Genomic DNA, 17416 nt, shown 5'->3' on the forward strand with positions numbered 1-17416 from the left:
TCTTGGCAACATAGAGTTTTCGATGGGCGATTCTATGCTTCCGGGATTGGATCCAGACCTTGCTTATGGCGACGGAAGCGGTTCTAGCGAGGTACCTTTTCCGGACTTCGACGATTTCTTCCCTTGTTTACCCTCGGGCTTCGATGCTCCTTCACCAACGAATGAAACAGGAAGGTCGAAGGTTGTCACGGAAGGGTCTCGTATTATCAACGGGGTATTATTTTTTCGAAAATATTTGTGATTGCTAGGTGTTTCTTTTTCTGCTTATAACGCGTTAATTGGTTTCGCAGGGCCTTAACTTGCTTGGCTCGGCCATTGAAGCGAGCCATAGGGAAGCTATGGTCTATCGTTTTAAAGCGGAGAAAGCGGAACGAGATCTCGCTCGCGTGCAAGGCGAGGTATTGGAGCGAGAAGCGCAATTTACTCGCGATCATGCGCGGGCTATCCATAAGGCGGAAAGGAAGGGCAAAAGGGAAATTGTCGAGGTGATGAAGACTCGTGCCTCTCAGTTTCAGGTCGAGTATGGGAACCTCAAGGATGCCTTTACCTCGGTGGGCGATTTCCGTGAGTGCTGTGGTTCAGTCGGAAGTCTTTGGAGAACGCAAGCCGATGACTATGTGTTTGAGAAGGAAATGAGCTTGATGAAGAGCGGCATAAACGAACGTGCCCACACTGAGGCGCTCATTCCCTTGATCGACGAGAGGATCCAAGGGTTCTGGGATTCCATCCTGGTTTCCCATGATACCGAAGAGGTTCCGACCAGGTTTCCTGAGGGTGGCGAGGAAGTGGATCGTCATGCGGATGCGTTCGGCGCTTCGTTGTCCGAAGACTTTGACTTTGGGCCATGAGAGGTGGAGTGATTGTTGAGAGGGAGATGCTTGTCTTTCCATTCTATGTTTGTGGCCGAATGTGGCCTTTATTTCGAAAGATTGTATGGGCCTGTTTTGGCCGTTTTTATTGCTTTTCGGGATTGGCCGTTGGCGGCTTTGAATCCCTTACCGCTTTACGCGGCTTTATATATATGATGAATGTTGCATTTCGAATTTTCCTGAGTAGGTTCGAAGTAAATATGAGTTGTCGTCTCATATTTAATTCCGATGAGACGTTCAATCTGTTGGTTCGTTCGTGATTTTCGTAGAAAATTACTTATCTTTACGATTTTCGGGAACGTTGAGATGTGAACGGAGAGACATGGTTTAGGATCTCGTATCTTTTAGATATCATGTATTGAGATGTTTGAGACCCATGCGATGGGTTTAGGGCAAGACCTAGGTTTACTTTCGGTTTAAGGTTTGTGCGGTGACTAGCTGGCTATCGTTTTTCCTGTTGCGATTTCTTCCTGACTCGTACCGATTTAAAATCCGCGATAGGTTCTCGGCTTATATGACTTGTATGGTACGAATCGAGCATCTTCTCAGAGGCAATTTTTAAGCCAACTGGAAATGCTAAACCAAAATTTTGGATTTTTGTTGTAGCGCGTTTTCGTCCTTGTGTTGGACGTTTTGAAGATCAAAAGAGTGATCGAATTGCGTTTGTTTAAAACGGCTGGCGTGTTCGTCAGGGACAATCGACGAAGGGGGTGTAAGGTTTTGGTGGTCGCGTTCGGACAATTTGTTCGCATTATCTTCGAATTTTAACTTTGCGACGTCTCGCAGTTGATTCGAGGATTATACGTGTATCTTTAAGTGTTTGAAAGATGATAATTTTACGATTTTGGGTCGGATGAGGCCGCAGACAAGAGTCTTAATGTTTCCAGGCCTGTCCTGAAAGTTTTTGCGTTTAACTGAAGCGTAAACGTTTTTGATAAAAAGGAGCAACGTAGATTGTAGTAAAAGTTTTTGAAGTTTCTAAAAACTCGATTACAATAATGAAGATTTTTCTAAGTGGGAGTATACGAGTATACACACCCACTCCCCCCCCCCTTTTTAGCGAGGGGATAGCTGAACTCGTCTTTTGACGAGCTGCCTACGTACCCCTTTCGAGGATCAAGCCATCTCGTAATTATGTTTCATGCCGCGAGCGTTTTTACTCGGCGGTAGACGTCGCGCTGACCGCCCTGACCGTGGTGATCGTGGCCGGGTCAACGCTATTTTCCGGATGTTCCGGTTGAGTTGTAGCGTCGGCTTTGGACTCGTGTTGAGTTTCGACGTCCGATGCGTTTGCGTCGGCAGACGATGTTAATTCGTCTTTTCTTGGGGCGTTTTTGGCCGAAGATCAATCTATCTTCGTGTGTTTGTCGTTTACAGTTGCAGAAGTCGTGATTTGCCTTAGCTTGTGCTCTGCGATGAAGCATAGCCGCGACTGTTTTTGGCATCCCCATATAGCTGCGACTCCGCTTGGGGTCGGAAATTTGAGACCCATGTGGTAGGTTGATGGAACTGCTCGCATGGAATTCCCATGATCACGTTGTAGATAGCGGGATGATCGACTACCGCGAACTCGACGATTTTAGTGATCTCCTTGGCCATGACTGGCAACTGTATTGATCCAAGAGTCATCGATACTTCGCCTGAAAAACCCGTGAGCGGTTTCTGCGTCGGAATTACTTCTCCAAGTTCGATGCTCATCCGCTTGAAAGTGTCGTGGAAGATTACATTGACCGTGCTTCCCGTGTCAACGAGTACCCTTCCGACTTCTAAGTCTCGTATGATGAGATCTATGACAAGCGGATCGCAGTGAGGTTGATCGATGCCGCCGGCTTCCTCCGTTGTGAAGGTGATCGAGCAATTTTGGCCATCTCGGGGAGGAGACCATGTAGGCCACTTTGCACTCGACTCTGCCTTCCGTTGGTAAGCCTTGCTGGCCGAAACAGTATCACCGCAGTATTGTGATCCTCCGATGATCATGTTGACTCTGCGACGATTGTTATCATTCCCCTTGTCGTCCGGCCTCCTACCGCGTTTATCCCCGGGCTGGTTTCGTTGAGGGAATTTCTCAGCGGGCGGATTTCTGTCCGTCTTTGGAGGGTGATCAGAGTCGAGGATGAGATCCTTGACGCTGGTTACTTCCGAGAGCTCTCCAGCGAGTAGCTTTGCGGCCAGCCTTGCTCCCAAGACTTTGCAGTTGGTCGTGGAGTGTCCTCGGGACTGGTGGAACTCGCAAAAGGTGTTTTCATCATACCCTTGGTTGCGGGTCCACGTATTGCCCGTAGTTCGGCCTTGGTCCGAATTGATCGCGTAATTATGCGCCCCTTGGAGATCTTCCCCCTCGTGATGGACATACTTGTCGTTGCGAGAGTTCTTCTTTTTTGCTTTCGGATCCATGTCCTTCGAGGATGGTCTTGCCGCCTTATGTTTTTGCGATAAGACTTTAGTTTCTTCCTCGACTATGATGTAATCCGTTGCTTTGTGGATGGCGTCCTGGATCATTTGCGGTTTATCGAGGGTTATCCAGTTTCTGAATTTCGACTTGTACCAGAGCGTCTTTCTCAGCGCGTCAATGGCCACATTGTCGTTTATCCCGCTGACCCTGGACATTATCAGCTTGAACCGGCTGATAAACTCGCGGAGCGGTTCGTCTTCCCTCTGGGAGAGACTCCAGAGATCGACATCAGAAGTTTCTCTGTCTATGAACACAGAGTATTGTTTGAGAAATTCCTATGCGAGCTGTCGGAAACTTCCGATAGTGTTGCGATGAAGGCGTGCGAACCATTCGAGCGCCGCTCCTTCCAGATTTTCGACGAACAGGCGGCAGTAGCCGACATCTTTTTCGCCGTCCTTCTGTCTCACTCTTCCCATCGCAATGTGGAAAGCCTGAAGGTACGCCTTCAGATCGGTCGTACCATCGTACTTTGGTACTTTGATCTTTCCCGGATCGGAAACTCTCATATCTGAGATGCGAGTGGTGAAGGGGGTCTTATGAGCCCCTTCCAGCAGCATGTCGATCTCGGAAGCAGCACTAGTAGCGTGATGGATTTGAAACTTTACGGCTCTTACTTCCGCCGCAGTCTTGGTGATGTAGTTGCGAAGATTGCGGATATCCGACGTCTCGCCAGTGGCTTTCCGAGCTTGTCGGCGTTTGCTGCGAGTGAGCTCGGTTTGCTTTTCAGTTAGCTCTTCCTGTTCGTTCCAGTAGAGGATTTCCTCCTCTTCCGTCATTGGTTAGTCGAACGGAGAGCTTTCCCGAGCAGATCGACTTCCGGTCCTTCTTGGATGTCTGTCGACGTCCTCATCGGTGTCATTGGAGACATCGCTAGGATCCAGGTCAATGCGTTCGGCTTCGTTATCCTCCGAATCCTTTGCAGGAGGCCCCTTTTCGATGGGAGATTTCTCGCTAGGGTTTTGACCCGAAGGTCGTTCCCACGCAACTCCAGATCTGTCGAGTAGGGAAGCGAAGTCGAGTCTCTTCCCGCGGATTTTGGTGGTTCCGCGGGGACGGATTGCTCGAGTCCTTGCCGTTAAGGTTTCAACCTGTTTGGTCAAGGTACTCACGAGCTTATCCTGTTTATCCGACCTTTTCTCATAGGTGGCGAACATCTTTTTAAACTCCTCGAGCGCCGCGGCGTTGGCTGGTGCGTTGGCCGCGGATACGTCCGCTGCTGGACTGTGGAGATCGGTGCCGCTGCCTCCGTTAAGAGGAGTCTTCACGTTATCTGCGTCGTTAATTGACATGTCTGATTGAGTGTGATGTGGCTTTTGCAGGTTAGATTGATTCGTATCCCCCCTCTTTCTAGCGCCAAACTGTGGGAACCAAAATTCGCACTGTTGATTTCCCTTTAAATAAGGAAACTAGGAAAACCCTAATTTCCCAGAGGACCCGGATATTTACTAATACCACACGTCAAGCAATCAAAACACGAGAATAACCACGATAAAAATAAGAAATCAAAAGGAGAGCAAAGTAGATCTTATTCTGAATCTGCGTATGAGCGTTTACAACAAGGTATAAACCTGGGCTCAAGAGCTGCCGGCGAGATTCCTAGTTCTAGCAACCTTAAGACGGCTAAACCTAATTGAGTCGCAGCTCGAAATACAAAAACGGAAAATTGCCTAAATTGCTCTACGTGCTAAGTTTTCTCTGAAGAGGGTCTCTCCTCGCTCCTCGCCTAGGACCCCTTATATACTAGCTCCAAGGTTGGTTTACGCTTTTATTCTTCTGCCCTTAAGCCGTCATAGCATAAACCGATCTTCGCAATTATCTTCAAACTTCTGTATTTATCCGCGGAAACTTGATATTTATCTTTCCTTGTGGACCAAGCGTAAACCGTGCTGTTGTTTACGGGTTTTGGTTAAGAAATCGTAGGATGGGCCTTGAGTCGTGTTTTAGGTCCCTTTGGGCCGTCTTCCGACTTGAAGCGTTTACTACGATTTCTTTCGATAAGGAACGAACTTTCCGTGGTATTAATCCGCAAAGTTTGATCAATGATTTAGAATAGCGGAAAACATAGACTGAGCTTGCTACGGTCTTCGGGAGATAGCATTGAAGGTTTGACGAGAATGCATGGACTGGTGTCGTCTCGACATTTCGGAAGAGCTCGGTCGCTATGCAGCGACCGAACTTTGGCTCGAGCCCGGTCGCTACGTAGCCACCGAGCGGGACGAACGCTCGGTCGCTACGTAGCGACCGAGCAGGACGGTCGCTCGGTCGCTGCGTAGCGACCGAGCTTTGGCTCTAGCTCGGTCGCTACATAGCGACCGAGCAGAACAGACGCTCGGTCGCTACGTAGCGACCGAGCAGAACGGACGCTCGGTCGCTACGAAGCGACCGAGCTTTGGCTCGAGCTTGGTCGCTACGTAGCGACCGAGCGGAACGGACGCTCGGTCGTTACGTAGCGACCGAATAGCGTGCATGTGTGGCATTTTCGCAATGATCGAGCTTGAGTTGTCCATTTTGAGCTTTCAAGGATACTTCTTCGTAAAAACTTCGTATTGGTTATTTTTTACGAAAACCATATTTTTATTTTACTATCTTCTCGGAAATACGATTTCCGAAGGTTTTCGGGTGTTAATTATGTCACGACCATTTTTGACCCCAACACTGTGCAAACGTTGCAAACTCTGTCTCACTTGATCCTCCTCTGATTGGTGGTCTGAAGTGTCATGATCATCATGTTTTTCTGCATAACTTGTTACCAGTTGCATTGAGAGGGTTGCTGCCAAAAGACCTAGGACTGCAGTTAGTAGATTCAGTAGACTATGTCAGCGTGTAATTGACCCAGAGAAGCTAATAACAGTGGAGTCTGAGCTTTTGGAGACGATGTGCCAAATGGAGAGGTTTTTTCATCCATCTCTTTTTGATATAATGTTCAATCTCCCTATACATCTAGCTAAAGAAGCTCGTTTAGGTGGCCAGATACACTTTAGATGGATGTATCCATTTGAAAGGTACATAGTTATTTTATTTTTTCTATTTTGTTGTTATATTTGTTATAAGCAAAAATCTGACAAATTTTGTTTTTAGGTACATGAAAACACTGAAATCGTATGTTAAGAACTTCGCAAGGCCATAAGCATGTATGGCAGAGGGTTACTTGGCAGCTGAATGTATTGCTTTTTATTTGGAGTTTCTCAAAACATCTGTACCAGTTCTAGAGTCTTCAAATCGTAATGAAGATGTTGATTTGCATGAGCATATACTTGAAAGGCGTCCAATTCATAAGGTTGCAGAAGTTACACTATCTGAAAAAGAGCTTGACATTGCTCACAGATATGTGTTAATGAACACGGAAGTTGTAAATCTATATGTCGAGTAAATTATTATTTTTAGTTAATAATCCTTATTTAATAAATATTGTTGGTTGTTAGTTAATAATTCTAACTCTTTGGATTTCTAAATCAGAAGCATCTTGAAGATTTACAAGATAAGGACGTCTGTTGCAGAAGAAATCAAACTCTTTTGTGGAAGTTACATGGTGAACGGTTTTCACAGTGGATAAAAGAAAAGGTATTTACAAAGTTCTCTATACATCTCTTTCTCTTTTACTCAGTATTGAAATTAAAAACGTTAGTCTAATGTTTTTGTTTATATCAGATCCCTACTATTTCAAAAGAGCATTCGACCAAGCTAAGATGGTTAGCATTTGGTCCAAGACATAATGCTCAAACCTATAATGGCTATATCATCAATGGACATTGGTTTCTCACCAAATGCTTAAAGCGGAAGACTCATAACAGTGGAGTAGCATATGAAGCTTTTTCTATGTGTAGATCAAGGGTGAAAGATACCAATCACGTGGCAGACGTAGTTTCCTATTTTGGAGTGATACAACAGATAATATTGTTGGACTACAAACATGTTCCAGGTTCCATTATTCAAGTGTAAGTGGGCCAACAAAGGGAATGGTCTCAAGGAAGAAGATGGCTTTATGCTTGTGAACTTCAGCGTTAACCAAGCAGCATTTCTCCAAGATCCATACATTATGCCTTCTCAAGCAAAACAAGTGTTTTACTCCAAAGAAAATGACTCAAATTGGAGTGTTGTTATGAGGGCACCGCCAAGAGGGTATCATGAGTTAGAAACCGAAGAAGAGTTCGTAGCTGCACCAATATCCATCGAAGACAATGATGATTTGGGGAATGAATCTTCTGATGATGATAGTTTATGTGTTAGGGCTGATTGTGATGGGTCCTAGTAGTTGAATAATTGGGCTAGGTCGTTAGGTTTATTAGGTCGTTAGGTTTATTAGGTAGTTAGGATTATTAGGTAGTTAGGATTATAGTTTCTGATTGTTTACAATAGTTTCAGGTCAAACATTATGAAGCCGAGAACTGATGCAGCTATACGTCGCAGTAAGCGCCAAAAAGGCGAAGATGCGAGTATTGAGCCATTGTACACTCAAAAAAGACGCAGGAGACTTCACTACAAGAAAAGAGCTCTATTGCAATAATGATATATTGTTGCAATATGCTCATATATTGTTGCAAATATAAAATTGCAATAAAATTGCAACAAATTTTAACTTCTTGCTGTTTGAATGTTGCAAATCCATGTTTGTTGCATATACGTAGCAAAATTAGCAACAAATTGAAATGTTGCTATATATGTCATATTATGGCAACAATTTTTTTTAGCAATTTTGTTGTATATTTACAACATATTTTGTAACCATAAATGGTGGCAAGTCATTGCTACGTAAAATATATAGCAAACAACATTGCAAATTTGCAATTATTGTTTTCTGAAATTTAGTAATATTAATGCAACAAAATATATAGAAAAATATTTTGGTACAATTTTAACGTTGCAATTAAAATTGTTACAAAATTTTCTATATAAAAGATGTAGCTAATTTTGTTGCAAATTTTCCTATAATTATTTTTAAATAGTACATTTGTTGCCAATATTTTTTGACGTGGCTACTATATGGTTAACAATTAATATTTTAATAAAATTAGTAGATATCAACAACGTTGCATAGATTAATTGTTTTTTTATAAGCAATATTCGATGTGTTATTTAACTTTTATGATATATATATATATATATATTTTATAATAAACAAAAGTCAAATGACCAGTTTTATTAAATAAACTAAAATATTCAAAAAAATCAACAATGCATTAATAGAGAAAATCCAGCAATAATTTAAAACTAGAATAAAACTAATAAAACCTTCGAAAAATAACAAAAGCAGCCAATTTAAACTTGGTTGTTGTTGACACCCCTGGATAGAATAGCTGGACAAAGGATGGCAATCATTTTCTCCAAGCCTTCAAGTTTGCTCAGCCTTTCTTTGATATCTTCATTTTCTTGAGAAATGTCTTCCACCTTTTTCTTGAACTCATCACTTTCTAAGTGGGTTTCAATGGTGACTGGCATTTTAGCATTGAGGGAAACCTCACTAAGAAGAGCTCCAAGACCAAACACACGACCTTGTGTTGAATCAACCAACTGTAGAATATAATATATGTAAGACAAAAAAAATCTATGAAGAAATCTAGGAAAATAAAAACATTTTTAGAACTATTGCATTACCTTCAAATACATTTGATTCTTCTTCTCAGAAGTTAGCTCTTCTGTGACTAGGATATCATCTTCAAGCATATGATCAGCTACATTTTTTTTCAAATCCTTCACTAATTAGCCTTGCCCTTTCATCCACAAATGACCCGTCTGATTTCTTGTGTGTCTCACGAAGAACATCAATGTAAGATGCATCTCCGTTCTTTTCTTTCTACAAAAGAGAAGTGTTAGAAAATAATATTTAAAGTAGTACATATGAAAACAAGTGTCTTACCAATATATCGGCAACCCTAGCATATGAACGTGAGCCAGCTCGGTGTTTATGAGGTCCCAGCCCGTTTCGATCTGACATTCGACTCTTAGACGCTTTTTTACTTTTTTCCTTAGCTTTATCTGTTCCCCAGTAGGCAACCAAGTCTTTGTAGTAATCATCAAGGATCCAATATGGCTGTTTACCTCTTTCTTTTACTCGGCTGATCATATCGATCAGTTTAGTCGCAGCACATTTGCAAAACATCTTACGCACCTCGGATTCAGTCAAGTCATTCCAAAAGAATTTGCTCTAAAATATATTTTTTTAAAATGTAAGAGCGCTATACATATGGCATAAGTATTTCTATTCCAATGGAAACATAAAACAAGATTTTTTTTTAATTTTTTTGTATATGTAATGTTTTGTGATATACCTTGAATGTGAACCACCATCGCTCTTTTACATGTTGCGGGGTAGTTGACCAGTTTCTATACGGGCCAGGAAAATCAGATCGGATGATTGTTCTTATCTCACTAGTGATTACGGAATCACGTTTGAACCTATAAACAAAAGCAAAAATATAAGGTAACTTAAACAATAACGTGAGGTTCATATATATAAAATATATATACAGTATCTTTCTTTTTACCACAATGATCCACTCACTCTGGAAGGATTAAGAACACCTAAGACATTCATAGGTTGGGCTGCTCCATGATTTTCACCCTCATTTGCCATCTGGAGATGAGTTGCTTTCAAAGAACTGCGATGCAGAAGTTTACTGGATTGTTAAAAACACAGTATAGGCTGTATATAAATATATATGCATATGAAAATAACAAAATCTAAACCTCCCGATATTGGTATATCCATATCTTTTTAGCATAATATTCTCTAAACAAACTAAAGTGAAGCGGCAAATGAAATATAAGGAGGGAAAAACATTTGACTAAAAAGTAAATATATTCGTAGTTACAAGCTCATTTCTTGTGAACTATTTAATAAATTTTCAAATAAAACTCAAAAGTATAGAACTTTTAGTATGAAACTAGAATAACTTACCAAAACTGAATTTACCATTGCAAAGTTCAAACCGTTAAAACAATTAAACAAAGTCATCTACTGAAAATCAGTCAAAACAGAGCACATACATGCTTGAAAAGAGAATAAAAAACTATAAGAAAACCAGTAAACGTTGTCACTCTCAAGTAACAACAAGAAACTATATTTTCGGCAGTAGTAGAAAGAAAATATAACCATGAGACGACAGAAAAGAGTCAGGACCACAGGTCTGTTTCCATACACAACCATGAAACGACAGAAAAGAGTTATAGAAGTTGAGGAGTTCACCGATAGAAAAGAGTTAACTCTGTACATGCATGTCGTCCTCATATGTAAACAGTAGAAGCCTGAGGAGGAAGTAGAGAAGAAGAACCCATCGCCAATGCTCGGATGTGTTGTCGGTTCAGCTTCTCTGCAGCAGATTGAAGACCAGGGGAAGTCCGAGAGCACCATCCAAGCTTGAACTGCTATCGCCGGAGCTCCATCTGTTGTGGCTGTGAAGATCGCTTCCGAATAGCCATCGCCGCTCTGTCGCTCTTTTTTTTTCTCAGGTGAAGAAACAAAGGAAAGCATATGGTCAAGGGTCCTCACTGTTCTGTATGAAAAATCAGGCCCGATCCCGTGATAAGCCCAATCGTTAACCAAATTCGCAGAGCCAAGGAACCACGAGTGTAACACTCTGTTTTTCTTCTTTTTTTTTTTGAACACATCACTCTGTTTTTCATACTTTGCTAAATAGGAGATAAATTAATATATAAATGAGAGAAAAATAGGTCGATGAATTTAGAAATAAATTTAAAAATGCTGAAATAGAGACAGTTTAAACAATTAAACGAAGAATGAGCTGGTAAGTGTTTCAAAAGAAAAAAAAGAGAGCTGGTAATAATCAAGATGTCAATGTAAGAAAACTAAAGAATAAAAAGAGGATTTGTCATCTTCTTGGTCGAAGTTTCACGTCTAGACGTCTCAGAAGTCTGAACTGTCTTCTGTTGATTGAGAATCTTGAGATACTTCGTCATCTTGTTCTGAGTCTAGTTCCTCATCAAGAACATCATGCAGGTTGACAAACTGTTCTTGTTGGTCAGCTAAATCATCGACTGTGATAAATGGATCAGCCACAATAACAGTATTATCACTCTCGTATTGTAAAGGACTCGGATCCAATTCCTCACTGCATATAACTTTTCCCCTTGGTTGCATCTTCATTGTAGCATACCAATCACTATTCTTTTGGCTTAGACGAGGATATGATATAAAGCATACTTGGTCCGCTTGGCTAGCAAAAATAAACGGATCATATTTTCCGTACCGTCTAGAGCGATTAACATCAACGATCCCAGATCTGTTTATGCGTACACCTTTATCCATTGTTGAGTCATACCAATCGCATCTGAAAAGTACAATTCGAAGACCAACAACTCCTGGATAATACAACTCAAATATTTGTTTTATGATTCCATAACATTCAGATTCTTCAGTTAAATCAGATGTTCCTTTCACACAAACACCATAGTTGAACGTACTGCGATCTTGTCCATGATCTAGCGTATGGAAGTTGTATCCTCGACAAAAATATATTGGCCAAGAGGTTACTTTAGTTGCCGGTCCGTGTACCAAGTCATGCAACCATAACGGATATATACTGCGGTTTGTGTCGCCTCCAATCTGAGAAATACAATAATTATAGTAAGTAAGGTACTTTATATTTTAGATATTGCTAGATGTCAGTTTAATACTTACATGTTTTTCTAACCATGATGCAAACTGATGTTCTTTTAAATCAAACAACTGAGCCTCATTTGTGGTGGGATACGTCCTTTTTATGTCTTCTTCAAATAATCTGTATACAAAAATCACAGTGTATTATGAAATATAATAATCTTAAGACCAATATTAAATTTAAAGTTAACTTACTTTTCAAAGGGTTGCAGATAACTACAATTTAAAAGGAAGTATGAGTGCGCACGTTGATAATCTTTTGAGTCCAACCAAAAGTCCAAAGATTTTCCACTGCCTCTTCCACCTTGTAAAAATATTTCAGAAATATCTGGAAATAAGTTGTTATGGACGCCACCTCCATTATCATTGCGAGAATCATTGCGACTTTTAGTCCTGATATAAGCTTCAAAATAATATGAGCAAAAATCTGAAATTTCCTCGTTAACATATTGTTCTACGATGGACCCTTCAATTTTAGCTTTATTTTTTGCCTTCTTCTTCAAATGATACATATATCGTTCAAATGCATACATCCATCGAAATTGGACTGGACCACCTAGTTTTGCCTCGTAAGGGAGATGAACGCTCAAATGCTCCATCACATCAAAAAATGATGGTGGAAATATTTTTTCCAAGTTACACAAGATAATAGCGATATTGCTAGTTAATATCTCCACAGAATCTTTGTCCAAGGTCCGTGCACATAGATCACGAAAGAATAAACTTATACCTGTAAGAAAATAATTATCAATATTTGTATTCATCACTTATGTAAGAAGAATTATATGTACATAGAATAAATACCTGATAATGCTTGATGGATGTTGCTAGGTAATAACTCTGCAAAAGCTATTGGAAGTAATCTTTGCATAAAAACATGACAATCATGACTTTTCATTCCAGAAAGCTTTCCTCCATTAAAATCAACCGAAGAAGATAGATTTGATGAATAACCATCAGAAAATTTAACTTCCTTTTTCAACCAATTAAATAGACATGTCTTGGATTGAGGAGAAAATCTAAATAATGGAACTGGAGCTTTTCCGTCACTAGTCATATGCAGGTCTTTCCGATTGCAAATATCAGCCAAATCAAGACGGGATTTAACATTGTCTTTTGTTTTTCCTTGAACATTCAGCAATGTATTGATGATATTATCAAAAAAATTCTTCTCTATATGCATCACATCAAGATTATGACGAAGAAGAAGATGTTTCCAATAAGGTAATTCCCAAAATATACTCTGCTTATGCCAATTATGTTTCTCACCGTATCCCGATATTTTTGGATGTCCTTCTCCTCCACAGTTAACAGTCTTTGGTAAACCCATCACATGATCACTCCATAAATCTTCGCCTGAATATATCGTTGGTGGATCAGAATCAACTACTTTATTTTTTTTAAAAGTTTTTCTTGTTTCGGCGTAGAGGATGGTCTTTTGGAAGAAAAAGACGGTGACAATCAAACCAACATGTTTTCCTTCCATGCTTCAGCCAAAAAGCTTCAGTATCACCCATACAATAAGGACATGCTAAACGACCATGAGTTGTCCATCCAGATAACATAGCATAAGCGGGGAAATCACTGATCGTCCATAAAAGCATAGCTCGTAATGTAAAGTTCTGCTTCAGCGATACATCATATGACTCAACTCCATCAGTCCATAAACCATTAAGCTCCTCTATGAGAGGCTGTAAAAACACATCTAAACTCCTTTTTGGATGGTTTGGACCAGGGATTAATATTGTGAGAAACATAAACTCACGTTTTATACACATGTCAGGTGGTAGATTATATGGAGTAAGAATCACCGGCCACAACGAATAATTTTGACCAGACATACCAAAAGGATTAAATCCATCTGTGCACAAACCAAGATAGACATTTCTAGATTCATTGGCAAAATCAGGATATACCTGGTTAAAGTGTTTCCATGCTTCACCATCTGATGGATGACTCATTACATTACTGTCCTGAGTTGAATAATGTTCTTTGTGCCACCTCATATGTGAAACTGTCTTCTTTGACTGATATAATCTTTTCAGTCTATCAGCTATTGGCAGATAAAACATTTGTCGAAAAGGAACTTGTTTTCTTCCAGGTTTTTTTGTACTTTTGAATCTCGCAGCTCCACAGAATTTACAGCTTTCTAGGTCTGCGTCGGTTTTCCAGAAGATCATACAATTATTCTGACACACATCTATCTTTTTGTAAGGCAGCCCCAAAGACCGCATCAGTTTCTTTGTGTCATAGTATGAAGCAGTGGCATTGTTATCTGCAGGCATGTAGTCTTTCAACATTTCAGCAATATAATCCATGCACTTCTCAGACAAGTTATAGTCTGTTTTCAGTGTCATACATCGAGCCGCCAATGACAATTGTGAGTGTCCTTCTCGACATCCATCATATATTGGATTTTGGCTTGCATTTAACAGACTGAAAAAATTTTTGGCTTCTTCGTTGGGATCTTCTTCAATGCTTTCATGAGAGGACGTATGCTCATTAAAGGCATTACTTATCATCTCAACATAAGAGTTTGGAGCTTGCATGGAAACATCTGTGGGCGTGTTTGTATTTTCCTGAGCATGTCGTGAGTGATTGTCAACCTCATACACTTCTCCATGTGCAACCCAAACAAGATAATTGGCCATAAATCCTCTGTTATATAAATGGCCAGTGACTGTTTGCTCATCAAGAAATTTTCTATTCTCACACTTAATACACGGGCAAAATATTTTCTGCTTTTGAGTAAATAAAACATGGTTTTTGGCAACAACCATGAAATATTTCAATCCTTCTGTAAATGCATTAGAGACCTGATTGGTATTGGGATCAATTCTTGCATACATCCATTGCCTCATAGCATGATTAGCATTACTCGAAGACATTTAGAAATTCAAAAAATCTGCAACCAAACAATCTAGAACTTGAATAAATCATTAACTCAATGCATAAGTACATGTACCAGGAATGTCAAACAAATAATTACCTCAGTTTTGCTTTTGAATAATTTATTAGGTATCAGCAGACTCCCGAATGGCACCTATATCACGTAGTCAACAAGTAGACGTATGTTTTCCGAGCCTTTCAAAGTTGTCTAGATTTAGACTTCTGAGACTGTAGTTGAATAGCATAAATTAAGAAACACATATATCAGATTCATCATACCGAGTGTGAGCAGAATCGTATGACAAGTAGACGAAGTCAGTGTTCCGAGCCGTTCAATCAAGGAAGAAAGAGCAACAAATTGTATCTGTTTTTTTTTACAGGATTAAAACAGAGGTTAAGCAAATAATCCTTATAAGACTTAAACTACAAAGCTAATAAAACCAGAGAGAAAAATAATAGATAAGAAGATAGAAGGAGTCAACTTACTTAAGGGAGTTAAACAGAAGATTTAGAGAGAGATTAAGACAGGAAGTCTAACGTCTCTGTTGTGCTGCTGTGATATGCTCTGTTTCATAAAAAAAGGGTTCGTTAAGTTTTCTGGTTTGAGACAAAAAGTGGAGACGGAGATAAGAAGTTTTTTTGCTTAAAGATTTGGAAGAAGGTACGTGTCTAGTTTATTTGTTTTCTTATTCTTTTTTTTTTGCTGACGATCTTGGACGTATCTTAACTTGAGTTAAAAGAAAAAAAAAATAAGAGATAAAGATGTTATGTATATAGTATATTTAATTTATAACTATCTTCCAAGAAATATGTAAATAATTTTTTTTGTCTAATTTTTTTTAATAGGAATAAGTAAATTATACCATATTAGATGAAAACAAAATTAAATTCGTAAAATAAAATATTAGCAAAATCTCAAGCATCTGAAACTTAAAAAAATATAGTCTACATGCTTAAATATACAATATAAATATATATTATATAGTTTTATATTTAATATACGAAAATCTTCTCTATAAAAACATATAATAAAAAATATGATCACTGTCACATATTTTGTCACGTATTTTTTATATATTTTCATTTTGCAAATTAGCAATGATTCAAAACATTGAATCTTTCTTGCAAAATTTGCAAGATATTTATTTATGTTGCAAAAGGTTGCAATTTAGTAACAAAAATATGCAATGTCTGTTATAGTTGTTATTTTGCAATAAAATTGTAATGAAATTGTAACAAATATTTATTATTGCAAAAATATTGCAATAATCATAACAAAGTATCAACGAAAATGGACGTCGCAATTTTTCTATTGCAATAGAGCTATTTTCTTGTAGTGCTTACTGGTCAAACAGCAGAAGAAACAACAACTGATATGCAGATTGGTACTCAGGAATCTGCATTGGAAGAACATCCTCTTGAACAAAATTTAGAGAAAGAAAACGAAAGAGAATCACCAGAAGACGCAGGAGAAGAACTAGAAAAAGGATACGCAGAAGAACGCAGCATCCAACTGAACCAGTCCAAGGTGAGCAGCGAGAGACCAAGACAAAGAGACTATGAGGGCGCACTAGGATGAGTAAAGTGGCTAAAAACAATGAAGACAAGGTTAAAGTTGAATTATTAGGTTTCGGTGAACATGTAGGGGATGGATCAATAACACTTTCCTCATTTCTTGGTCCTCTTATGAGAGAGAATGTACCAGTCCTTCTTGGAGATTGGAGACACCTTGATGAACAGACAAAGGATACAATGTGGGAGGAAATTCATGTATTTTTTCTCAACTGAAAATAGTAAAAGAACTCTTTACATAACTTCTACCATTGTGTTAAGTTCTGAAACTTTTGTAGGCGAGGTTCAAACTGACAGAACAGTGGCAAAAAGAAGTTGTGTTAAAGCAGATGGGGTGTATATGGAGGTCTTCAATGTCAAGGTCTGTTAGTAATGTGCGAGCTGTACGCAGTATGGAACAAATTATTAGCTTAAAACCAAGCAATGTTCAATCTGCGTCAGCCTGGATGAATTGGATGAAGATGAACAAAGGCAAAGAATTTAAGGTTGTTTAGGTTGAACAAATTTCTAAAAAGATGTTTGCATATGGAGAATTCTAATCTTACTGTTTGGTTTTATTTGAAGGTTACAAATTCAAGGAATTGAGGAGAAAGCAGATTCCTCACACCACTAGTCGCAAGGGAATGGTTCGCTTGGCTCATGAAATGGTATGATTCTGTTAATTCTACTTTCCGGGAACTTGTAATAATGTAATATCCTTTTGTCAATTGTAGAAGAAAAACAGTTCAGACCCATACAAAAGTGACTAGGAATAAGGTATGGGTAGCATGACATACACATTCAGATGGGAGACCTGTGAGGCCTGAGCTTGAAGATACTATTGTAAACATTCTAATTTTTTTAGTGTATTATTGTTCTTGTTGTCTGAATCTTTAGTGTCTTATGCTATTACTGTCTTATTCTTGGAAATCAGCAAAAAATCAAAACGATTGATAGTGCAATGGAATCAACTGCCAGTACGAGTGTTAGCGACGATGCTGTGAGTCAGGTCTTATGAAAAGACAAACAAGGAATGATTAG

At 39.3% G+C, this 17416-nt stretch overlaps 2 protein-coding genes across 2 annotated transcripts; both read right to left on the minus strand.

Moving 5' to 3' along the window:
- Nucleotides 1-8577: 8577 nt before the first annotated feature.
- LOC103849314 lies at nt 8578-9892 on the minus strand. Its single transcript, XM_033287504.1, has 5 exons — nt 9804-9892; nt 9588-9714; nt 9176-9463; nt 9029-9112; nt 8578-8829 (listed from the first exon to the last, which is right to left on the minus strand). Exons 1-5 carry the CDS (start codon nt 9890-9892, stop codon nt 8578-8580), a joined length of 840 nt encoding a protein of 279 aa, XP_033143395.1.
- Nucleotides 9893-13335: 3443 nt separating this feature from the next.
- LOC117132689 lies at nt 13336-14586 on the minus strand. The gene has a single exon (XM_033287505.1). It carries the CDS (start codon nt 14584-14586, stop codon nt 13336-13338), a length of 1251 nt encoding a protein of 416 aa, XP_033143396.1.
- Between the last annotated feature and the right edge of the window lie 2830 nt (nt 14587-17416).

The sequence above is a fragment of the Brassica rapa genome, chromosome A03 (assembly GCF_000309985.2).
Source record: "Brassica rapa cultivar Chiifu-401-42 chromosome A03, CAAS_Brap_v3.01, whole genome shotgun sequence".
Taxonomy (NCBI): domain Eukaryota; kingdom Viridiplantae; phylum Streptophyta; class Magnoliopsida; order Brassicales; family Brassicaceae; genus Brassica; species Brassica rapa.

Excerpts from the sequence above, each read along its gene's own strand:
- LOC103849314 (XM_033287504.1), bottom strand. The coding sequence starts at position 9,892 with ATGGCAAATGAGGGTGAAAATCATGGAGCAGCCCAACCTATGAATGTC. Across the intron at positions 9,464-9,587 it reads GATGGTGGTTCACATTCAAG|AGCAAATTCTTTTGGAATGA; the intron begins GTATATCACAAA and ends AATATATTTTAG. Across the intron at positions 9,113-9,175 it reads CTAGGGTTGCCGATATATTG|AAAGAAAAGAACGGAGATGC; the intron begins GTAAGACACTTG and ends TCTCTTTTGTAG.
- LOC117132689 (XM_033287505.1), bottom strand. The coding sequence starts at position 14,586 with ATGGCCAATTATCTTGTTTGGGTTGCACATGGAGAAGTGTATGAGGTT.